This window comes from Coptis chinensis, chromosome 7, assembly GCF_015680905.1.
Source record: "Coptis chinensis isolate HL-2020 chromosome 7, ASM1568090v1, whole genome shotgun sequence".
NCBI classification, from domain to species: domain Eukaryota; kingdom Viridiplantae; phylum Streptophyta; class Magnoliopsida; order Ranunculales; family Ranunculaceae; genus Coptis; species Coptis chinensis.
Genome location: NC_141462.1, coordinates 16,182,562 through 16,208,171, shown reverse-complemented (window position 1 = coordinate 16,208,171; position 25,610 = coordinate 16,182,562). Strand labels below are relative to the sequence as shown.

At 35.6% G+C, this 25,610-nt stretch overlaps 1 protein-coding gene and 1 pseudogene across 3 annotated transcripts; one reads left to right on the top strand and one right to left on the bottom strand.

Moving 5' to 3' along the window:
* Positions 1-824: 824 nt before the first annotated feature.
* On the bottom strand, positions 825-8,573 carry LOC147486245 (receptor-like kinase TMK2; annotated as a pseudogene). The gene is made up of 4 exons (XR_015202760.1): positions 8,325-8,573; positions 3,847-4,648; positions 2,474-3,398; positions 825-1,565 (listed from the first exon to the last, which is right to left on the bottom strand). The product of XR_015202760.1 is annotated as a receptor-like kinase TMK2 (transcript).
* An 11,388-nt stretch (positions 8,574-19,961) lies between these two features.
* LOC147486244 (two-component response regulator-like APRR5) lies at positions 19,962-24,426 on the top strand. Of its 2 annotated transcripts, none has more exons than XM_086570732.1 (8): positions 19,962-20,249; positions 20,344-20,505; positions 20,591-20,721; positions 20,832-20,990; positions 21,385-21,559; positions 21,628-22,036; positions 22,892-23,678; positions 23,989-24,426. In XM_086570732.1, the coding sequence occupies exons 1-8, from the start codon at positions 20,018-20,020 to the stop codon at positions 24,079-24,081; spliced, it is 2,148 nt and encodes a 715-aa protein (XP_086426858.1). In that variant the 5' UTR covers positions 19,962-20,017; the 3' UTR covers positions 24,082-24,426. The 2 variants fall into 2 exon arrangements, with proteins under 2 accessions (XP_086426858.1, XP_086426859.1); XM_086570733.1 differs by having other exon boundaries at positions 19,973-20,134.
* The last annotated feature ends 1,184 nt before the right edge of the window (positions 24,427-25,610 follow it).

The following is a 25,610-nucleotide window of genomic DNA, read 5'->3' as shown; positions in this document are numbered from 1 at the left end:
ATAATTTTATTTAATATTTACTATTATATTTTAAATAAATATAAATAATATATTATGATATATCAAAAAATATCTACAATATCTATGATATTTATCGATATTTTATATATATTTACGATATTTATATGTGAAACAATGTCAAATATCTCCAAAGAGAGAGATATCCACAATACATATCCAGAAATTGAATATCGATAAATACCCATATCCTGATATTTTGTACTATGAGCCCAATAGCATCAATTGGCCCAGCAAATTGTGCAGTAACATATCAAATTTGGAGGCCTAAAGTTTATAAGTCCAGTTTCAATTGTTGACTTTTGGATAGATCCCATGGTATTGATTGCACTTAATAAAATTGCACAAATCCTCCAAATACTTGGATCTGCCAAGTTATATTTTGGTGATAATGATTATCTACCTTGGATGGGGTCTTTTGGGCCCACATTTCCCTATTTTGTTAGATAGAAGAAGAAGATAGAAAGATATCTTACTCAATTGGCTTGGCTGAACAAATTAACCTGGATGGAGAATGAAAACCAGTGCAAGAATAGAATTGTAGGAAAGAAACAAGAAATAATTCTTCTTAACTTCTGTACTTAGAGCTAACCGTAAAGTAGCCTCAGGGGAAAGTACGTCCTTTCTCCCGGGACCAACCGTAGTAATGTAACATAGAGCTCTCTGAATACAGCTATAGCAACGGAAAATTGGAGGTAGCATACAAATTTAACACATGGTCCCGTAAGGTGAATATATCCTGGACATGGAAAAGAATATGTAGATTCAAGTAACGTAATATCTGGTTTTTTTTTTCACATCTAGACTTTCTTCATCCATAACAATATATAACAACAATAAAGAAACCCCAATTGTCCAATATAAATACCCAGAGACACACGAGTTCTTAACATCTAGTTCTCTAGCTGCAGAAAGGAGACGTACACAACCACCTACTACTTATAATGGCATAAAAACCTCAACGCAACCAGACGAAATCAATATCTACAACGAGTAGAAAGGAGCTTACCCAGCAAAGACAATAGAAGTGATCTAAACTAAATCATTTACGGACCATAAGCAGAAATGAAGGAATCAGCAAATCCAGTGGGTCTTGCGGGTCTGCTTCCCTTGCTGCATGTCTCCAAGATCTACATCACATTCTGCCTCTTGCCATCCGTCGATCATCTGGGTGAGAGGCAGACCAAAATCAATGCCTGGATATTCTTCAGTCTCATCCTCATGCGGTTTCCACTTCTCACCAAGTTGGGACAGCACATTCACTGCATGACCCATCTCAGGTCTTTGACTGGGATCACTGGCCGTGCAATGGCGAGCTAGTTCAGCTACAATGGAGATGTTATCTAATGTCTCTTCATTTACATGAAGAGCCTTGTCAACCGCAGCCATGAGCCTCTCCTTGCTGGAATTGATTTGCCAGAACCATGAAGCCAAGTTTCGCCTATCCTCACACCGCCTCACATCTAATGCAGTCAACCCAGTAATTAGCTCCATCAGCACCACGCTGTAACTAAAGACGTCTGCCTTGGTTGTAACTTTTCCCGTGGCTGAATCAAATTGACAAGAAATACTTATCAGTAGAGTCTTAAATTTATCAACGGACAAGAATGAGGTGCATACAGTCTTGCAGGCTAAGAAAGACATGCTTTACATGGTACTAGGCAGTAGTGAAAATGATAAAAGTTAAGGTTAAAGGGGGTGTTTGGCAGACCCCTACCAGTTTACTAAATCAAATTAATGATAAAAGGTTACAAGGGGAGACATCAAGCATTACCCACAAACCAAACGAAAAATACAACCAAAAAAATCTCTCAAACCATTTTGATTAAATGCGTATCTTTCCAGTACCGTATTTATCTAAAAATTAAATATGAGGGTTCTTGATATCTCTTGGCAATTCACGCATGTCATAGGAATAATGGCACAGATGATTTATTAGGTCACAATATGACCGTCACAGGAATGAGTTCAGTTTCAGCTTAGATCGATGACCTCCTACTTATAGGTCATCGATCTTCGAATCATACTTGAATACCCTCTTCAAACTAAGAATGATCTTTTACCTTGACTTATAAAATCCCATAGGAAATTAGAATACATTATAAATAAGGTTCTTAATAAAATCAAATAAAACCATTGAGCATTCTTAATCAAGAATGTGGGTCTATTCCCAGGAATCTTCTTATTGACACATATTGACTAGATTATCAGTTCGCCAAGTCAAAAGCAAGTAACAGGTATTTCTATATTTCTATCTAGCAATCATAAATCAACATCTGTGGGTTATCACTCCTTTACATAAATTGAACTCTTGGTCTCTCTTTTAATAAATCAATAGGCATACATCTTCTAATGAATCAATGTCCTATATATGACATGCATAACAAATTGTACATGATAAAAAGAACAAAATGAAGAGACGACTGTGGGGAGGTGCGGAGGTGGAATTGCTTACCTGCATACTCTGGCGCCAAGTATCCAAATGTCCCGGCAACCCTGGTTGTCACTGAATTCAATCCATCCGCTATAAGCTTGACAAGTCCAAAATCTGAAACCTTAGCTCAGAAATCCTCACCAAGGAGGATATTTGAAGACTTGAGATCTCTGTGTGTGAAGATTTCGTGGGCCAGAGAATGCAGATATTCTACCGCCCGAGCAACATCTAGTGCAACAATGAGCCTCATCTTCCAAGATAGAGGTTCCAACTTCAGACTCTCCCAGTGAAAAAGATGCCTGCTCAGGGCTCCTTGAGGCATGTATTCATAATTCATATACAAGAAGTCTCTCACTTCCTTCAATGCAGTATCCCTGCAGAATTACGAGATGTCTATGCTGTACCTTCGAGAGTACAACAGTTTCAGACTGAAACTGATCTAAGGTGTTGCTGGTAATTATTCCCCCTTCCATTCTCTTAACTGCTACCCTTGACCCGTCCTCCATCTCCCCCTTGTAAACTTCTCCAAAACTACCACGTCCGAGCTCATTCTCTGGAGCAAAGTTCTCTGTAGCCTTACAGAGAATCTGCATTTGTATGACTAATTTCCAAGACTCAACCACGTGTGTCACCCGTCCCACCACTGATACTGTCTGAGCTACTACTCGTTGCTGTAGGCGCGCTTCCATCAGTACTATTTGAAGCCACAATCTTAACCAAATCAGGATCAGATGGTTCTCTGGGGTGAACAACAAAGGAGCTCGGGGCCTTAAGGGTGCCTTTCTCTTCTCTAGGCAGTACATAAAGAGTGCAAGCAAGCAAAGAACAATTGCTACGAAACTAGTGAGTGAGGTAACAATCACAATAACCAGGTTCGATTTCTTGGAATTCTTTTCCTTTGATGGTCCTTGTGGGAAATAATTATGTGTGTCTGGTGAGGAAGATGCTGAAAGATTACCACTAGTTACAAGAGGATTTCCATCAATAACAAGCTTCACTCTACTATTAAATGGTGGCAATAGGGGTTTCAATATTGTTCCCACTTAGATCCAACAATATCAGCGACTTCAAGCTTGTCAAACTTTTGGGGACTAGACCCGTAATATTGTTGGATCAGAGTCTAATTTCAGTTAGAGAATCTAGTTCCCCAACTGAAGGGTCAATAGTACCATTTAGCTTATCATTAGGCAGATTTAGAATCGAATTTTTTTGAACTGAATTGTAGGTTATTCCCAACCAGGAACCTCCACATTGGTCATTACCCTTCCAGGAAGAAACGTATCTCGAGGGGTAGTTCACAACCCCAAGAAAATTTATAAGTCCAGTAACTTGTGGGGCACATGGAACCCCTGGAGTAGATTGAGATAGTGAATTATTCGCATAAGAGAAATTACCAGATAACTTTGGTACTGCACCCATGAGGTTGTTTTTGCTCAAATCCAGCTCCGTTAGAGAAGGCAGGGATCCAATACCTGCCGGAATGGTGCCTGTGAACTGATTTCCATGTAGCCATAACTGTGACAAAAAGGTCATCGAGGCAATTACGTCTATTGGGCCAGATAAACCGTCCCCAGCCTGATTATTTAATCATAGAATCCACAACTGAGACTGCTTAAAACTTGTCGGGATTCCGCCAGAGAGACTATTATAAGCCAATTTCAAAATTGACAGAGAAGACATGGTCCCTAAGAAATCCGGTATTGCTCCAACCAGACCACAACTCTGTAACTGCACTGAATTCTGTAACGCAGTAGGAAGCAACCATCCCTCAGTCTTGTTCAACAGATTGCCATCTAAAGACAATACCTGTATATCATCAAGGCCTTCGAAGAAATCCAAAGGGAATGTGTCAAATTGATTATACTCCAGGCCAAGAAAGCATACTGTAATTTAGACAAACCCTTAAACGTCGGCAGTTTTCCACTAAATTGGTTCCTCTGAAGCCCAAGTTAGAAAGTTTGGTTAGATGATTGAAGTCCTGAGGTAAAGGTCCCTTCAAACCCAGATTCTGAACATGAATTCGCAACACCCTATTACCGGTGGGCCACATGTATCATCTCCATTATCAGGCCATTTTAGCCACTTGGGATTTTCCAACCGTTTTCTGAACTCATTCAGTATTCTAAGATCATTAGGATTTGTAGCACTTAAAACCACAGAAACAAAGCTCAGAACCACTGTGAAAACTAGCTTCCACTAAACTTCTACCATGTGATAGTCCATCTCAACACTAGTTATTCTTGACTGCAAACGAATATAAGACACAAAAGAAGATTAGAAACCCAGATCCTAATGAAAAGAATATAACAAAATTAACAAATCCCATTTCACTTCAAACACACTCTAGACCAAAACAACATCACAAACCATTCACTTATGTAAGAAATAAACAAACCCCCAACACTAAAAAAAGCCGAAAAACAAGTGTTTAATGTTGTTAAGGAAGTTCTAAGTTCTAACTGATCACTAATGAGTAATAAATGGACTATATTTTGAAAAACCCATCTCAAATCGTATACGTACTAAACACTAAGTAAAATACCCAGAGAGCCAAAACTCACTCATAAAAGCAACGATCATCACAATGCATAATCAAATATACAGAGAAACAGTACTTACTAAGTGGGAAACAGCAGCTCTTGTGAAGAAAATTCGAGTAGCCAGATGAGAAATCTTTATATTTGGAATGAGACGAAAGAAAAATTATGTGCTATTAAGTAATGCCTCTCTACAGAGGCATCTTATCTGTCACATCATACCCAACAAGATCACCATTTTCTTTTGCTCACTATTTATTTCCCCATTTTCTTTTCTTTTTTCATTTTTTGTTTGGAAGAAGTAAAAATGTAATTATAATTCCATTTAAAATTAGTATGAATCTTGACGGATAATCTCTCTTTCTCCACTTCTCTTTGGGATATGATAAATGCATGCCGGTTCACTTCATCGTAAGCGAGTTGCATATATAGAGTGCAACCCTACAAAATGCCTCCGTCGCTAACTTTATATTGTCGGCTTTTGAAGTGACGGGTAAACAAGGAACGAGAGCATAATATTTCAAAAATAAATTACACCTGCGTACGAAAAAAACATCAGTTTCTTTTCTCCGGATGCATCATCATCAAAATGGCCCGCCAGTTGTTGAAAATAAAGTGAAGTACACAGTGAATGAAGAATGATTTTGATAAGTGAGCGGAGCGAACTTTTCAGCGAGGGGTGGGGCACGTGGCTCAAAATGTAGTTTGGGAGAGTTGTGTGTCCTCAATCTCTCACCTTCTCTCTCCCTCCTTCTCCTTCACTCTCCCCTCACACCCCTAAAGTATGACCTCTGGTATCATCATCTAAAAGTTTTACCAATTAAGTTAGAAGACACTTACTACATATACTAAGATATAAGTGACTACTTCATATATCTCTTGATAAACAATGAATGATCTGCTTCAGATGTGGTAAAACCAATAGCTAGCAATGCTTGAAAGAGTTCTTCATACCAAGCACGAGGTGCCTGCTTTATGTCATAAATGGATTTTAACAGTTTACACACATGATTTGGTTTCATGGGATCAACAAACCCTTGTGGCTGTTTCATATATACTTGCTTCTTTAAATAACCATGAAGAAAGACACTGGAAACATCCAACTGCCTTATTTAACAGTTAAAATTGACTGCAAGAGATAAAATGAGTCTGATAGTGGTAGGTTTCACCATAGGACTGAAAATTTCTAGATAATCAAAACCATACTATTGATTGAAGCCTTTGGCAACCAACCTTGCCTTTTATTTATCAGTTGTACCATCAGCCAATTGCTAAACACCCACTTATTGTCAATTATATTATGAGCTGAAGAAGGAAGTACTAGTATCCAAGTTCCATTTTTCAGAAGTGCATTGAATTCATTTACCATAGCATCCTTCTAATGAGAATTTTTAATGGCGTGAGAAAAACAAGTTGGAGTGGGAGGAATGTCAGAAAGAGTAACATGTAAAGCATGAGGTAAAAGATGTTTTGGTGTGTGAAAAATTTTAGGTTTGAATATACCTTGTTTAGCTCTTGTTTGCATCTGATGAGTGTTTGAAACATTGAAAGGAATGTGAAAAGTAGTATATGATTGAGAAACAGTAAGAGAAATGGAAGATATAGTTACTTTAACAGGCGAGGAGTTAACAAGGGATGTATTAAAATTAACATAAAAAGAAGAAACAAAAGTAATATAGTTGTATGATGAAGATACATAAGGGTTAAAAATGATAGGGAAAGTAGAGACAGGTTGTGAGAAAAGTTGAGACAAGTCAAGATCATGAGATGATTTGGAAGTTTTTGATTTAAAAGGAGATTCTTGTTCATTAAAAACCACATGTCTTGAAATGTAAACCCTACCAGAATCAATATGAAGGCATTTGTAGTCTTTATGGTTTAATGAATATCCAATGAAGACACATGGTTTAGACCTTAATTCTAATTTATTGTTTGTGTAGGGGTTCAACCATGGATAACAAGTGCAACCAAAGGTTTTAAGCATTAATCTGAATAGTTTGGTTGTCTGTTAAAATTCTTTTCCCAATGTGAGATGAAAGACAAAGAAGGAAAGGTAGTCTATTGATAAGATATACTGCAGTAGAGAAAAGATCTACCCAGTATTTTGATGGAATACTAGACTGAGATGTTAATGTTCTAGACATATCCAAAATATGTTTGTGTTTCCTTTCCACAACTCTATTTTGCTCTGAGGTATATGGACAAGTGAATTGATGAGCAATGCCTGAGGTATATAGAAAATTTTCAAGTTGGTCACTTACAAATTCTCCTCCATTATTATATCTAACAATTTTGATTTTATGAGAAAGAAAGTTCTCTATGAAGGATTTAAAAGATTCAAAAATAGAACTGAACTGAGATTTATATTGTAAAGTAAAAATCCAACAATACTTGGAGTAATCATCTATAATAGTAGCAAAAAATCTGTTACCATTGACTGAAACAAATGGAGATCGATGGGCTCCAAAGATCCATATGTAACAATTGGAAAGGAATAGTAGATTTACAAACTGAAGATACAAAATATTGTTTTGTAATCTTTCCTACAGCACAATCTATCATTACAAAATGGAAATTTATTAGACTGACTTTGAACATCTATGCACTTTGTTTGAGCAAGTTTGTGAAGAATGGGAGATGCAGGATGTCCAAGTCTACTATGCCAAGTTGAACTTGATGCTTTATTGGAAATGAAAGCAGTTGGGGACTGAATGAACTGATGAGAGGTGGATGTCAGTTGCAAGGGATAAAGACCATTCTTCGTTTGTCCTTGGAAAAGCATCCTCGCTCCCCGATGCCATGTACTTGACAAAAAAGGCATTGGGAGTAAAAATAAGCATACAATGATTGTCAGAGACAAATTTACGTACACTAAAAATATTTTGTTTTATAGTAGGAACATGCAAAATATTTTTAAGATGAAAGGTATGTTTAGAACTAGAAACATGGAAAGAAGTGGAACCAGTGTGAAGAATTAGCAAACTTTGTCCATTGCCAACAAGCACTTTATCTTTGCCTTTGTATTCTGAATGAGAAGCCAAATTGTTAAGATTAACAGTAAGATGATTGGATGCTCCAATATCAGCATACCAGAATGAGTCATTATATATGCTGAGAAGTTGAAGCTTGATGTGAAGGTATGATGTCATTCTGATGTGAATCATTATACTGATAAGAATCAACTTGATGAGTATTGTAATATTGAGAATCATTGAACTGAGGTTTAATATCATTGAAACTTGTTAGCATGACAAGTTTTGCAGGTGGTATCCTCCTAATGAAGCTGTGATTCATTCTATTGTGACAGTCCAAAGCTATATGGCTAAATTTATTACAGATCTGGTACTGTGGTCTTGATGACCTAGAAGTTGATGGAGAAGCTTTGTTATAACCTCATCCACTGTTGTAACCAGATCCATTGTTATAACCACTTCCATTGTTATATCCATTATTATATCCTCTTCCATTATGATAACTTGAATTGTTTCCAATACTATTGAAATAACCTTTGCCTCTATATTGTCCATTTTCTCTTCCATTCCCATAACCTCTACTACCACTACCACTACCACTACCATTTCCATTTCTACCAATTCCTCTATTAGAATTATATATAAGCTCATATGTTTGAAATATTGAAAGCTACAAATGCTTGGTGTATTTGCTCAGCATTGATGAATAACCCTCCGGTTATTTGAAGAATTGTAATTTCCTCATTTAGGATTAAACCATGTAACTCCTCAGGCTAAATTGGATCACTGTTTGATCTAGTTATAATAGATGTGGTAAAGGAATTATGCTCATCAGGCAATCCTCCTAATGTATGATATATCAAGTCAGAATCTACAACAGGGCGGTGATCCTAATGCTGCTAAACTATCAATGATGATCTTTATATTCTGAAGATACTCTGCCATGGATGATTCCCCCTTCTTTAAATCTTGTAACTAACTGATTCTTCAACTGCATAACATGTGCTACAAAAATTGTACTGAGTCGTTTTTCTAATGTAATCCATAAATCTCTAACATAAGGCAAAATTTCCTCAAACAATGAGCATTGATCCAAATTAACAACATTTGATCTCGTTTAATCCAAGCAACATAATTGGGATTAACAATATTCATAACATTTCCAATATTACTTGTAAGAAATTTGGGTGGACATAGATCAGTACCTTCAATGAGACCCATAAGATCATGAGTTTTCAATACTGGTAAAAATAACTGCTTCCACATCAAATAATTCTCACGTTGGTAACTAACTAGCAAAGTTGGTAAAACCTTTGGGTGATGATACTAGAGGTCTGGGGTTCAAACCCCGTCGTATCAATGAGTTACTGATCTCATTTAAAAATAGGTTTGCCAATCAAAAAATATAAAATAAAAATTCTCACGTTTGAGCTTGAGAGGAACCATGTTTGAGATGTTTTGAAATGAATAAGAGCTCATTGACAGTGGAACAACCATTAAAGCATTGAAGCCTGTGAAATTATAGCTTTGATTTGGAATTGAGCCATAATAACCATGATTTTGATTGAATTGATAAGAATCTTGATGTTGTTGATGATGAAAACTTTGATTTTGATTGAAATTGGGCTGAGAACTTTGTTCTTGATGATGATTCTAAAGAATTGGTGAAGCAACATTGAAATTATTCATAAAGTCTTGAATCTGATTAGAAGAAGCCGAATTGATAGCATCGACATTGGTTTGATTTGTTCTTGTCATCTTGATTGTTTGATTGAAATTGTAAAATGAGAATTAATAATTTGATTATTTTATTGAGTTTACGCAGTGAGGTAATTTTTGGCTCTGATACCAAAATAAAGTGAAAAACACAATGAATGAATAATGATTTTGATTTCTTAAGAATGAAGTTATTACATTCTCTGTTTATATACTAATCATAATTCAGTTACGAAATCTGCAGAGCTGTCTAAGTTGTTACTTGTCTTGACTTGACTTCTCTTGAGATGCCTTAATAGTTGAAACGTAAATGATGCTCATTGCCTCATACTCTATATAGAAATTTGATCTAAAGGCTTTGGCATAGTGAAAAGTTAGTGATTCACAGCTTCAAACACGATGATGATTAAGTGCACGAACTACAGAATTGGAGACACACTTACTAATAAATAATGCCATTTGCTATTTACTTACGCACTCGTTTCTCCCACTTTTTTTTTTAGGGTTTGTTAGACTTACCCCCCCCCCCCCCAATTTGAGTGATCTAACGGTCAGATTTCTTCATCTAGAAAAAAAAATTCATCTCGTAACCGTTGGATCTTGCAATTGGGGGGGTATCACTAATATTTTTTGAAAAACGGGTAAGTCTAACTAACCCTTTTTTTTATGGCAAAAACAGAAAGAAAGAAGAAGAAGTAGTGGGAGAAAGGACTTTCTCCCACTTTTCTTCTTTACTTTTCTTCCTTGCTATGATCATAAAAAGAATTTTCTTTTTTGTTGATTGTGTCATGAAAATGTATAAGCTTCTTAATCGAAAAGATGAAAAAGTTGAAACTTTCTGCTATCTCCATATTGTTTCTTTTTAGCTTCCTATGTATTTAATTTTGTCATAAAGTCATACCTTGTGCTTTCTGACCTTGGAAGTAACCCAACGAAATGAATATATGAGCATATGACTATGACTCTTTTTTTACACCCAAAGTTAGTTACAAGCCCACTTTCCATCTTTCTTGTTCCAATGAATGTTTGACATACCTTTTCAGTAGGGTGGCTTTAAAATCCTCATTTTCATAGTCTACTGCCCATCACCAATTCCATCTTCAATTGATAGTGGGTTTGTTTCATGCCCCATTAAAAAACAAACATTAACAAAAAGCGAAGTACTAATTTGTGTATAAAGATTAACAATTTTTGTTTCAAAATGTGACAAGTGCCCTAATATTCTCACCCCGCAACTCTATAACCTCCCCGCCCCAAAACGAAAATACCCCATATACCTTTCTAGAAAACACCAATGCAAATCATTTTCTCCTTTCTGTTGTCATGCCCTTGGATGTCAATTCAATAAATTAGTAAGAGCAAGTCTAATGGGGGCTATATGGGCTACTAAAGGCAAATATAGCACTCCAACTACAAAAGTGTCATTCCAATGAGGCTGCTAAAAGGGTCTTAAATTTGGAAAGAGTAAAAAATCCAGCCAAAGTTAAGACCTTCGCTAGCAGCTGCTATAATAAGTTCGGGAGACGGACAACATAGTTTATGCCGTCTGTGTGTTAAATTTCGACGGACGGCAGAAACTGTGCTGTCCGTCCAAAAAAAATTCAACTTAAGTTACAAAATAATAGACGGAAGGCAGAAACTATGCCGTCCATATCATTTAGCACTTCAAAATAGAAAACGCAATTGGATTGATTTTTTGATTTTGGGGTGCCAAATTTGGCTAGGCAAGCTAAAAAGCCTATGTGGCACCTTTTAGCAGCCCTATTTAGCAACTCTCCATTGGACTTGCTCTAAAAAGCTCCCAGTACACTATAATGCACTCATTATTTTGTTCAGGGAGTGACTTTCCAGGACATCGGGGGAAAAAGTAACTCTCATAACCAACTTTTTTTTTAATCACTCACAAGGACGGGGTAAATAAAAGGTCAAGTATACCCTTGACGCAAAATTAAAAACCGTTCGGGTAGATAAAATGTCAAGTATACCCTTGACACGAAACCCAGCTTAACCGAAATGGCTCGGTATATATAGTATAAACAATCATTGTTCATACTTATTTAGAGTTCATACCTCAACATAATGTGTGGTTAGTAAGAAGTATGAACAATCATTGTTCACACTTATTGGAGTATGAACAATCATTGATTGTTTATATCTCGAATAATCACTATTCATACATCAACATGAGCTATGAACAATAATTGTTCGTAACTTCAATTCATACCCCCAAATAGAGGTATGAACAATGATTGTTCATATTTATTTGAGGTACCTAAACATAATGTATGGTCAGTAGGAACACCTATTAATTGTTCGTACTACATACAACATGAGTTATGAACAATCACTAGTCATATGAACAATCATTGTTATTCATACCTATTTGGAGTATAAATAATTATTGTTCATAAGTTCATACCTCAACATAATGTATGATCAGAGCAAGTCCAATGGGGTGTTATATAAGCTGCTAAAGGGTCATATAACATCCCAACCACAAAAATGTCATTCCAATAGGGCTGCTAAAAGAGTCTTAAATTTGGAAGTTGTCAAAAACCCATCCAAAGTTAAATATACTAGAAAATGGGCACGTGCATTGCACGTGCTATGAAAATAGTTAATTGTTTGTCTGGGATGAATGATGTCAACAATGGTTCCTATAGGCAGAAAAACTCAGCCAAACAATACTATCATACATACACTTATAAATTTGCTTTCAAGTCCGAAGGAGAATGACTGCTTTCTTATAAATCTGTCACAAAATTGCTAGTATTTATGTGATTTGGGTTGAAATTATTTAATTGGTGAAAGAATGAATTGATTTTGCCTTCAAATTGTACAGTCATGACAAATAAATACAGATAAATGTGCTCGGAGTTTTCAAAGTATAGGCAATATATAATTAAACCTGTAATGAATTTCAAAGAAAGATTGTGAAACATAAATAAATGACATTAACGAATTGTCTTGGAGAGGTAGCATAATATTTAAAACCAAATCAAAACAGCAAGAACACCCTTCATACAAAGTGGAATATATTAGCTGAAACATAGATGCATATACTTGTGAGAATTTCCTGAAAAGAATTTGTCATACCCTCACATAAACAGGAAGTCAAGATTGATGGTATTCGTACCGTTCCAGTTGGGCATGATGATTACTACTCCCACTGGGCTGATAACATTTAGTCTCTTGGGATGCATCATGATGGTATTCTACGAAGGATGTCAATCGTTGGTTTGCAATATCATTTTCCAAAGATGGATATCTAGTAAGGCCTCATGACCTTGAAATGGTAAGTTCTTGAAGAACACTAACACTGGGTTTTGTGAAAATGATTTCCATTCGGTACAGGATGGTTACTTTCTCGAGTACCTTTTCCTTAATTGTTTTGGTATGAGTCGATGTGTGAGGTAGTTTATGTGGGAGTCATCAAGATTGCATAGAAGATGGATCAGAGTGTGTTATACGTCTACCTCAAGATGTTAGTTCGCAATTCTCCCAACCAAAAAGTTCAACCATGTCATGAATGTGATGCTTGCAATAAGATTACCTGTTAGTAAAGGACGAAATTCTGCTGTAATGGTTTAAAGTGAAAAATGATTAGCTATTCTCCATGTTCTGCCAAATGATGAATATAAACTTCCACATCATGATGCATCTCATACCACAACTTGGGATACTTCTAAGCAACATCCTCCCACTCGAAAAACTCAAACGGTCACAATAAGAAATAACAAACATCTTCCCGCCAAGCACTTTTAGTGTGTTCACTGAAAAGAGAAAATACTAAAAAGGTTAAATTGTAAAACAAAAAATCTCAATCCACTCCTTAATATTATGTCATTTTTTAGCCATACTCCTTATTTTGCTCTCCAAGCTGCGCATGCACATTTGGATTAATCTTCTCTCGTCTTTTTCTTATCAAAGTTAGTTGTATATTTATCACTATTTTGACTGAAAAAAGAAAAACTCAATTCACCCTGTTTCCAACTTAAGTTTAAACATGAAGATGTGTAACTATTTGGACAACAACTTCTTTGGCTACATAGAAAATTAAAATCACACCGCCGGTTAAATAGAAGAAAACTATTACACTACATTGCTAACAATCAAACCTTGTTGAAGAAAATTGCTACTTAAAATGATCAATTCCTTTCCATCTATTATTACTGCAAATATTGTCCCCACACTAGTAGAAAAAAGGCTTTTTGTGACTGTTTTAAAATGTTATTTGTGACTGTTCTGTTCGAAACGGTCACAAATGGCAGAAAAGGGTTTTTGTGACTGTTTTAAGAAGTTTTTTGTGACGTGCGTTTTTGAAACGGTCACAAATGGTTTTTTTTAAAAAAAAGGTGTATATGTGTGGAGAACTATTTGTGACTGTCATATCCAGAAGTGTGACAAATGGTTTTTTCTAGGTTGTGGAGTATAATTTGTCACTGGTCTTAAAAAACAGTTACATATTCCCAGACTTTATGTGAAAGTCCTGAATACTCAGGTATTTTTCGCTCCCCCAACTGCAAGAGCCCACTAAATAAAAGTAGTTAGAAACCTAGGGCTCGGTTTCCCATCCTTCCAACACCTCCGAAACGTGGGGGGCTCGGTTATTCCCTACGCGGACTCTTAATTACACTTTTATATCCTTCGCTTTTGGTATAATTTCTGGTCCTCTCACTCCTTAAACATTTTCGGCAAGCACCAGGTAAAATTAAATTAAACTTATACTCAAATGTTTTGACACTAGCAAAATATTTACTCTCCTCGCGTCCACGTCATTAATTACTGAAATGTGTTTTACTTTTAACAAAATTTACCCAATTGTTTTCTCTTGTATCATTTATTTTCAAATATTCTTTTTTGCAGAGTGTGAAGTAGAACAATGGAGAGCCGCATGGAGTGTGCCGTTGAAGGAATTATAGAGACACAGGTGTAATTTTAAGTTTATCATATTTCTTCTTGTTAAATTTTATTACCGAGCAAATTAGTTTTACTAGTTTGACGCTGTAGTAGTTGTTGGTTCTTGCAGTATGTTATTTAGTGATTTTAACGTGTGAGTGTTGACTTGCAGCATGTAGAAGCCCTTGAGATTCTCCTTCAAGGTGATCTTGGTAAGTATCAACTTTCTTTCTTTGTTTATTTAGTTATATAATAACTACGAGTTCGGTTCAGCTATGTTGTTCGACGCAATCCCCTTGTAGAAAGTGAAACCTGCAATAGAATTTCTAAATACCATTATTACCATTTCTTCCAGGATTTTCCTTGCAGGCAGTATCCTTATTTAACACGCACCTTCCTCAAAGGGACTTACATATGACAAAGGTATGCTCTTTAAGTTAGGGTGGGGGGAGGTTTCTAGAAATGTTCGTACTTCTCATACTTGATGGTTTTGCACTTTTGGGTGGAGGTTATGGTCAAATATCTCTATGCTTCCATCTGAACCAAAAACATAGGACCAAGGTGTGGACAGTATAGAAGGTCTATTCTCTGTTACTAGTAAATGTCTCAACTCGTACTGGTCGGGTTATGATGGAGCAATTCCAGAACGGAAATAAGATTTGTGAGGTACAATGTCGGGAGAGTTTTCGGTCAATTTTCTCTTTGCTGATTCTCTGATTTTTTTTTTTTTTTTTTATATATTTTCCCATCTTCAGGATATTGAGCTTAATAAGGCCCAATGGAGAGCTTTGTTTGAACCGTACCTTTTCTTCGAAACATACAAAAATTATTTGCTTGGTGTTGACATCGCATTTTGCTTGGTGATGGTGATGATTTACTTTCTTGGAAGGGCTGGGTTGAATCCCGGTTGAGGCAGATGACTTTGATGGTAAAGTTTGTGCCTGTTAGAAGAAAAAGAAATTACTTACTAACTTACAGTAACATGCTATTTTAAATTAAAGTTTTAGATTTTATGCTTGTGTAATTTTACACGTTTCCCTATCTCCTATGCATGCATTCCATTTGATAATTTTCATATTGAACGAGACACAAATGGGATGTTGCAGTGTCATCCATACCCTAGTTAGTATGTAGACACTTCCAAACAGTCCCCGCATTGTTCATTTTTCATGGGTTTGCAAAGGGAACAGGGGGTCTCAGTGTAAGAAGGACAACAATTGAGTATACTTTAAGGATAAACGATTACTGTTACTATATATGTATGTACTTGATGTATAACATCGCTAATTCAATTTCATATTTTTGCAGGGCCCTAGGCAACCAGATGGTAAACAATGTGGTATTTATGCAATGCGCTTCATGCGAGACATAATGAGCGATCCTTCTCCTTTGCCATTGAAAGTAAATAAAATCTCTCTCATATTTTAATTTAATTTATGCTTGATATATTTAACAACTGTGTTTTTTACTTTTTTTTTCCTTTATTTTGCAAAATATTAAACTTGTTGTTTCTTATATTCCAGCTAAAAAATCTTAGCCATAAAAAGGGTTTCATCGATAAAGAGATAAATGAAGTTCGAATGGATTTTGTTATGTTCATCCAAGAATGCATTATGAACTATCCTCAAGACGAAGATGAACTATAAGGTTGAAGACATATATGTGGGTGACCGACTTTGACGAGATTAGGTTATTTTTTTCATTTGGATTTGGATTTGGATAAGGCTGATTATATTTATATGAATTAGATTGGAAATGTGTTATTTATTTCATTACGTTTTACGATTAAGTACAAATATATATTGGTTATCTAATGGGATTGGAATGTTTCAATGAAATTAGCAATATATATGAGTGTTACTTGAAATTTAATGGATCATATTTAGATATGTAGTTTATTCAGGTGTGTAGTTTATTACAGGTCCCTAATTTTGGGGGGTTTTATATATATATTCACATTTTTTTTCTTTTTTTAATAAAAAAATAATAATATATACATATCACTGTTTTATCCAAACCGTCATGACTAATGGTACTTTTTATGACCGTTAAAAAGGATGAATCCATAACCGTTTATTTAAAACCGTCACAAATGATATGATTTGTTGTGACGGTTTTTGAGCAGTTGTTACCGTTTTTTATGGTAGAGAGAGGCTAGTCTGGAACAAATATTTGTGACGGTTTTGGAAAAAAAATAAATGACTCTCACTCCGTCACGGTTTTGGGAAAAAAAAAAAACAGTGACAAAAGACTTTTTGTGACTGTTTTTAACAGTGATATAAAACTTTTTTTCTTGTAGTGCCAGTCGCAACCCTGCACATAGACCATAAATTAATAGATAAGAATTTGAATGCATTCAGACGAAAACATAAGTTGGAAAAATACCATGCACCGAGCACTAAAAAATAAAATAAAACTCCTCAGTAAGCAAATAGGATGCCCAAACAGATCAAAGTAGATACTTAAGGAACATGAACAAATAGATAGGTTCATAACTCTTCTGCCTTAGTGTAGAAAATCTTATTCTCATCTATAGTTCATAGAAGAATATGACATATAGTCAAACCTAAAATATTAGAAATAATGTATAAGACTGGAAATAAAAGTACTATCGATCATTACCTATCACAGTAGCTGGTCTGACGTCAAATACAATGAAACACTGAACTCATTCATACAACATTGTGATACCACCACTTCTTTCTCCATTTCTCTAGGCTTGAGATTGACAAAGCAAGAATGGGCATTACATTTAACGGATTAACATTAGATATCGATAAAAACAATAACCTGAAAGTGGAAAGTAATACATGGATGATGATCCTTGTTTCTTAACCTACATTTATGTGCGTTAAATCTGTAAGTTTTTGAAGACATAGCAATTCCGTCACACTGCAAATGAAATTCAAAGTTCAAACCAATGGCAATCTTAGATAACTTACGTTAGTTAGGGGATTGTTCTTCCTCAATTGTTTTTTGTCTTCAATGTGCCATCATGGTTCGACAATTCTTTTTTTAAATTGAGAACCAATAACATGACTGGTGACACATAGTTGTGTGAAGAAATATATTAATCAATACACAATAGTGAAGAACGCATTTTAAACCTAGGAAAATCCTCCTAGTAGTGATCAATGCATAAAGAATTTAATTGTAGCACAAAACATTGAATTCATAACATAGAACTACATTACAAATTTATGGCTAGAAACAAAGTATGAGAGAAACTAAATACAAAAAATCAATTATTTATTCTCGGCGAGATATAAAATTGATTATTACCAATAAATGAAGAAAAGAAAGAAATCATATTTGGCATCGTGAGGTATCGAGTTGTATTTATCTGAGCAACATACCTTCAAAGACACAAATTGGACGATTGTGAATCTGTTTGGTTGAGAAGCAAGATTGTGTGCTCAAATGCAGACTTTTATGTAATTCCCAACCAGGGTACAATTCATGATTCGGTTCTAAGTGACTAACACTTTCCGAATAAACTACGGATTCATAAACTACTGTTGAGGCAAGAATTTTGGAATCCTTAAAAGTATGATTGAGAAAATTCGAAATAAAACAACAATAATTGAAGAGCATATTAAACATCTAGTTAAAAGAACTCTGAAAATGAGAAGATTGAAATAGGAATTCTAAGCATAACAAATAAAAACACTGAAAGTAGGAACTGCAAGAACTAATTTAGTAACAGAACTTACCTCTTGGTTGTAGGGGATGCACGGTGGAGAGAGAATGTGATTTGAACCCGAAAAGTAAGATTAATTTCACATAAAGACAATGAATCAAAGAGAGTGTGAGTGTAGGACCGAATTAATTTAGCAAAAAAGCCAAAGAGAAGGAGACAGTGGGAGGATGTTTTTGTTGTTAGAGATAGTTAATCCTCCTCTTTAATCTGCTAGTAAAGTAGGGGAAACCGCGAAATGGTATGTTTGTTTCGTGAATAGTTTTTCTTTTTAAAGTCGGGAATAAGCAAAAGTACGTATTTACCCTCGGAAGTAGTACTATCCGAAAATTTTATGGGTGAAACTTTTGGGTACCCTTTTGATTTAAAAAAATGGGATAAAAGCGAGAATACACCAACTAATAAACGGCGGCAAGTTTTTCCATTATATATAAAATAAGATATAGCATTATAGTGAATGTGTGTTGTTAAATGCATATTTTATAATAATACGTTAAACAAATATATAGATGTTAATAATAATATCAACGTGTATATTATGAATTAACTAATACATTTGATATTTATTAATTTATTTACGTATATATTTAAATAGGATACAAATACTTAATATATTGTGGTATACGTATTTATTATAAGCCAATATGTAGTGTTTATGTTAAAAATCAGTAATGAGATATAATTATAAGACGCATGTACTTGCATGTTCGATTTAAAATGCGAGTTAATACATGTGTACAAATATATATGTATGCACGTAAAATATATCAAGATAACAAATATATGTGATTGCACATGTACACGATTTAGTTAATACAAGGAAACAAATATATGTGTATGCACGTAAAAAAAAATTAAAATTTTGGGGCTAGATATTTGATTATTTTAATTTTTATATCAAAGCTTGAAATTATCACATGAATGGTAAATATTTTAACGTATATGATTGATATATGTTCATAGATTGATGTAAATATGATTGTTAATACATCACTTACATAAAATATTATCATGTAGGAAAAGAAAAAAATAAAAATAAAAATAAAAACAAGTTTTAGTGTTTAAATAATTAAAATTGTTTAATAATCATAATAAATAATAAAGACCCGAATTAGAATCGAAATCGATAAAAAACCGTGGATTTTGATGGTTTTGGATTGGATCTTATAATTCTCATATTAAAACTGTTGAAAACCGAAACCGATAAAACTGTACATAGTAAAATATAGTAAAATCCAAACCGAAACTGTTAAAACCCAACCCAAAACCGACAGTTATCACCTATCGGTATTTAGATTATGTATGTACCGGAACTTATACCACGTGTCCGATTAGCTAAAAAAACATTAGAAACTTCCATTGAAAATCGAAAGAGATTGCACTAAAACAGATCGAGTGTACTTACGTGCAGATCTGTTTGTACAAGTGTACACTAGTTTGTTGGTGCAATCTCTTTTTGTTCAAAACCACTCAGAGTGACGACTGACCCACTTTATATGAGACAGCTGCCGACGAGAGAGAAAAAAATATCTAAAACTGTGAGCATTCCAAATTTGCAGCCACACAAAAGATCCAACCCATTTTTTGTACAACTGTACAACTAGCAAAAGAAAATATCTATGTCGTTGACTCAAAAGCCTCCACGTGTCTCAATTACCTAACTTTCTTAGCTATCCAATAACTGAACTCTCCTTTTTCAGTCTTCTCTTTTTGTCTGGTGGTGGTGTCTAGGATAACTAAAAAAATGGCCATTAACGAAGAAGAAGCTTACTGTGCTAACGTGACCCGGAATAAGAACTGGGAAAGAGTTGAAGCAGGAGGAGAAGAGCATCATGATCATGACCATCATCATAACCGTCAAGTAATACGTTGGGAAAGATTCTTACCAAAAAGAGTTTTAAGAGTTTTGTTAGTTGAAAATGATGATTCCACTAGGCATATTGTTTCTGCTTTGCTTAGAAATTGTAGTTATCAAGGTAACTAATATATATTACATACATCATCAGTTAAATTATAATGAATTAAGATTTAATACTCTGTTTTTCTAACTGGCCTGAGCTGTTTTTACAGTTATAGCAGTTGCAGATGGAATCAAAGCTTGGGAAGTCTTACAAGAGAGAAATTACAAATTTGACCTTGTGTTGACTGAAGTGGTGGTTCCTTCACTTTCTGGAATAAATCTACTATCCCAGATAATGAGCAATGAGATATCTAAAAACATACCTGTGATCAGTAAGTGATATGAATATTTTTGAGTAGTACATTTTATTTTTGTGTGTTATTGGTGAATTATAATATATGTTAATGTTTTTAACAGTGATGTCATCACATGATTCCATTAGCATAGTGTGGAAATGCATGCAGATTGGTGCGTCAGACTTTCTAGTGAAGCCAGTTAGAAAAAATGAGTTGAGAAATTTGTGGCAGCATGTTTGGAGAAAGCATTGTGTATGTTATGTTTTATACATATTTTGAAGTAGTTAAAATTACTCATCGTTGTAGTCATTGTTGACATTATACGAACTAAAATAAGGCGCTTTAATGACCCTTTTTTTCAGTCAAATAAATGTGAAAATGGAAACTTAGAACGGACGAAACTTGAAGCTGGGTCTGACAATAATAAATCTGCCGCTGCTAGTAATCATGGAAGCTCAAATGCTGCAAACAGAGTTGAGTCTGCAGACAGTTCCTCTGATGGAGAAAGTTGTGATACTCAGGTAGGCATTCTGCTTCTGTGGTTCCTCCCTTTCTTTCATTTTTAGTACAACTTATCCTAATTCGATACTCCACTAATTAAATTGATCCCCCACACACAATTGCGCGACCTTGGTTCTCCCATTTGATCAACCAATTATGACTGAGGACCTCTGATCATAGTAAGAAAATGTTGACTCGAGTATTTAATATGAATTACTGAATTAGCTGATTATTGTAAGAAATGTCCATGCATTGGTCTTGTCAATGAAGTCTTTTTGTATGATGAAGACACTTGGACACGAGTAGTATGATCAGATGATAGCATAGTTTTCAACTAGTTCATCATTTGGTGTCTTCTAAAATGAAAAATATTTGGATGTGATCAACGTCTGTCAAATGATGTTACTTTTGCAGAGCGCATGTAGCAAACCAAAAGTATGTCAAACTGAATTTGGTCAAACTGAAAGTATACGGAACCTGAAGGGGTGTAGTAGCTTTTTGGAGGAAGCTGATGCTAACATAGAAATGAATGGAACTTATATCGCTAAGGTGGAGGCCTCTTCAATTCATGACATGGGACAAGCTAAAGGTATTTATTTCCACTTAGTGCTCTGGTACAATATGATAAGTGGTATAAGATGAGCCCTTTTGTTGCAGATAAGTCGATGGATATAGAATTCAAGCTAACTCTCTCCATACACAAAGTTGTTAACACTGAAAAAGTTTGTGACGAGAATAGATGTTCTGTCAGATCCTCCTACAGGGACGATCACCCGGAGTCCATGAAAAGTAAAGAGGGTGATAATATCTCCTCCAAGCCTCTTGATCAAAATAATGGAACAAATGTACCTCCAAAGCTGTCCAATGTAACAGCAACTAGTAGAAAGGTTAATTTTCAGGGATTGGGTGAATCTGAAAAACTCTCTCATGTACAAGTACAAGCATCTAACACTGTTTCTTCACCGCTGTTTGGACTCTCTTTAAGATCACAACTTAAAAGCCAGAATGAGGAACCTTTTCAGGCAAAGCATGTGTTGAAACACTCTGAAGCCTCTGCATTTACAAGGTGAGCTTTCCTGCCTTCGAGCATAGCCATTTGCCTGTTAGTTTGTTACCAGCAGTTCTATTTCCGGCTATTCTGCACTTCTGCAAGTAGTTGGCACAACATTCCTCCCCCTTCGTTGCTGCAGTCTATGCACTTGGATCAAATCTAGTTTTGAACATTAACTGCTAATTGTTATCTTTTTGCACATTAAATGCTATTGGAAAGTTAGGGACTACTGGGATATCTCTGATGAGAATTGAATTTGTTTTTAGTGCATAAATGGAATGGGTTGATGTAATTACTTGATTTTCAAGCATCCTTTTTTTTTTTGTTTCTTTTTTCCAACTGTTCTAATTAGGACTAGAATTTTAATTATGAGGATGAACCAGAACAGTGGTTATTTTGTTTCCACTGGTGAGATATTCTGTTAATAAGACACTGTATGAGTTTAAGTGGGGAGGATCCAGGTTTTTGAATCAAGGGGGTCTGCTAGTACACATTTTAACTACTAATTTGGGGAGGGGAGGGAATGGAATGGAATGGAATGGAATGAAGTAGTGGATTATTATAACTACTATTTTTTTTCGACGGAAAAGTGTGTGTGTGTGTGGGGGGAGGGGGAGGGGGAGGGGAACTTGGTACTTCGAAAATATCTTTCTTCTCATAAGATTTCTGCTTTTATCTATACCCTCCCTCTTCCCCAGGAAAAGAAAAAGGAAACTAAAGAAAGAACACGCACGCGCACGTGCACATTTAGCTTTCTTTTATTTTTTCTTCTTGGCCTCGTCCGCCATGTTAACATGATTAGTATTTAACGTAGAATCTTATCCCTACTAGAAAGAAGAGTTCAATTGACTTTGGATACATTATTTGCAGGTATGGAAATACAAGGAGCTGTCTTCCCTATCCAGATTCATCTTCAGCTAGTTTATGGATCAAAACTAATGGATGTGGCGGTTCAAAATGCTCAAGTGAAGTTAATGGGAACCCCCCATTCCGCCCTATTAATATGTCAAGCACTTCACATATCTATGGGGGTGAAGCTTGTGTATACAACAAGCATTCATCTGGTAACAAGAAGGAAGATGCATATGACTACCATTCTTCCGTAGAGAGAGCAGTTTCTCATCCGATTCATTTTGGAGTTGCAGCATCCTCAGTTTCTCTAGCAGATATACCCTTCCAGAGCTTGTCTGCTGAATATGGTGCTATACTTCGACCATTTCCTTATCCACAACCTTCTGGGTCCCTGTGCGGTCCAAGTGCAGTTACCATAGAAGCAGTTGTAGTTCCTCCCGTACCATCTACTGACAACTGCAATCAGGATAACGATAAGGCAGAACCTGTTAATTATCTCCTCCACTATGGGAACCACCTTTCTCAACCCTTGGTGCATGGCATGGAGCATGTCCAATCCATTTGTAATACGATTGCAGAAGTCGATCAAAATGGAAATTGTGGTACAACCATTGCAAGTGATAGAAATGGTAGTTATGAAGACACAGGCGATGGCGGTTATGATGCAGGAGTTGCTCTAGAAAGAGTGAACAAAGATGGTGTACATAATGTCAACACTAATTGGTCCGACTGTGACCGGTCTCGACGTGAGGCTGCGTTGATTAAATTCCGACTGAAAAGAAAAGATAGATGTTTTGAGAAAAAGGTAACAAAACAAGCTAAAAAACCTTTCTTATTTACCAAGCACTGCAGTAGGAACACAAGGCGAGCTCTAATTTCCTTTTGAAATTAATTTGTGATTTCAACACTTACTTAATGTTCTGATAAAATCTTCATAATTTATCTTGATACACCTATTGTTAGCAGTAAAATTGACTACAGATGTTGCCACTTTTACTCATGGTTTTAACCTTCTTTAAATCAGATATGACGGTTTTGCACGTTATTGTTGTAACTTGGTAAAGACCCCTTTATCTCTGCAACTGATTATTTATTTATTTATTTTCTTAATCCAGGTTAGATATCATAATAGAAAAAAACTGGCAGAGCAGAGGCCACGAATGAAAGGACAATTCGTGTGTCAAGCATTGCTGAATCAACCTCTATAGCCACAGAATCAGATTGAGCTTGAGGTGGTCACCCAATTGTAAGATTGCCGTAATACAAGTTAAAGCTGTGTACAGGATTTTGAGCAATTAACAAAACTGCTGTTTTAAGAGCAATTCTGGGTGTGACAGAATTGAAAATGTATCATTTCAGAAGTGTCTAAAATGGAAGAATTTGGCTTCACTTTGCGAAGGTCTTGTTTTCATACATAATCTTTCAAATAGAATAGCTTCAGGAGTCTATTGTTTTGTGCTGAGCCTCAGAAGATTAAGGGTTGTCGGGTGTTACTTAAACTGGTTAAGAGTGTATTTCATCATGGATGTTCTATCAAGTCCATCTTTAGTTAATCGTCTTGGTAACTATATATATTGACAAACTTATTCATAAGGTCCAATGGTAGTAGCGATTACTAATTCAATCTATCAAGTAAAAATCCCTGCTTTTTTATGTGTGGGCAAAAGGAAATAACAACTTATACTTATCTATATTCTATTTACCACTCAGAGTTAAGCTATGTAGTTACTATTAAACATTTTTGTGAACTCTCTTTGTTGTGAATAGTACAATACAGAAATAACGTTATCTACAACAAATAGATCAATTCTACACAAAGATCGATCATTCTCACTAGACAAGACTTCAACACCCTCCAAGTAATATCTCAACACTTCTCAATGTCAATAAACAAACATATAAAGTAAAACAATTAATGTAAAGGAGAACAAACCACAAGACAAAGATATATTGTGGTTCGGCAATTTGCCTACGTCCACACTGTGAGTTCCAAACTTTCCTTGATGTCTAGAGTAACAGATTACAAGATCTCTCAATTCACTCACAAAGAATGAACACTCAACTCACAAAGAATTGTTATCTTATAATCTCTCTTTCTTGGTTTTGGTTAGATTAGGTTTCTACAGAAAAAACCTATATTTATACTGTTTCAGAAAAAACTTCCAAAAAACAGTCGTTTCTGCTAAAATACGGTGGAGCGCGGGTCGCGCCTTGTCCAAGCATAAATAGAGTGCGGGTCGCGCTTAAATCACTGGAGGTCGCCAAAGGCATGAGCGCGGTGCGCGCCCTTTGTCAGGCAAAGTCGAGGGCGGGGCACGCTTGATACCAAAGAGAGAAAACGTCTTTTTTTCTACATTCTCCACCTCGGTGAGGTTTTAACACATAAAACCGAACTAAACATATCCAGCAAGAACACATCCTTCTGGAACTCGCAGTCAACCGCCTCGAAGGGCCATGCCCACAAAGGGCTCTTTCAAGCATGTAAGATTTGGAGTAAGTCCAAACAGTGTTGGAACTTAACTCTGGTGACAACCTTTGTCAACATATCAGCAGGATTGTCATGGGTATCCACTTTCTCAAGTGCTACATCACCATCCTCAACGACATCCCGTATAAAATGATAACGAATATCAATATGCGGCATGTTTAATACGTTCCGAAATTTCTAGGGGTTAAAGTTCTTTGCAGCAAGGAGCTGAATACTTGGCCTGACGATTCCTCTATGTGCAACCATTGT

What these genes read in the sequence shown, in the direction of transcription:
- LOC147486244 (XM_086570732.1), top strand. Translation starts at nt 20,018, where the DNA reads ATGGCCATTAACGAAGAAGAAGCTTACTGTGCTAACGTGACCCGGAAT. An exon ending in TAAAAACATACCTGTGATCA is followed by an intron (nt 20,506 to 20,590) that starts GTAAGTGATATG and finishes TGTTTTTAACAG; the next exon opens with TGATGTCATCACATGATTCC. An exon ending in ATGTTTGGAGAAAGCATTGT is followed by an intron (nt 20,722 to 20,831) that starts GTATGTTATGTT and finishes CCTTTTTTTCAG; the next exon opens with TCAAATAAATGTGAAAATGG.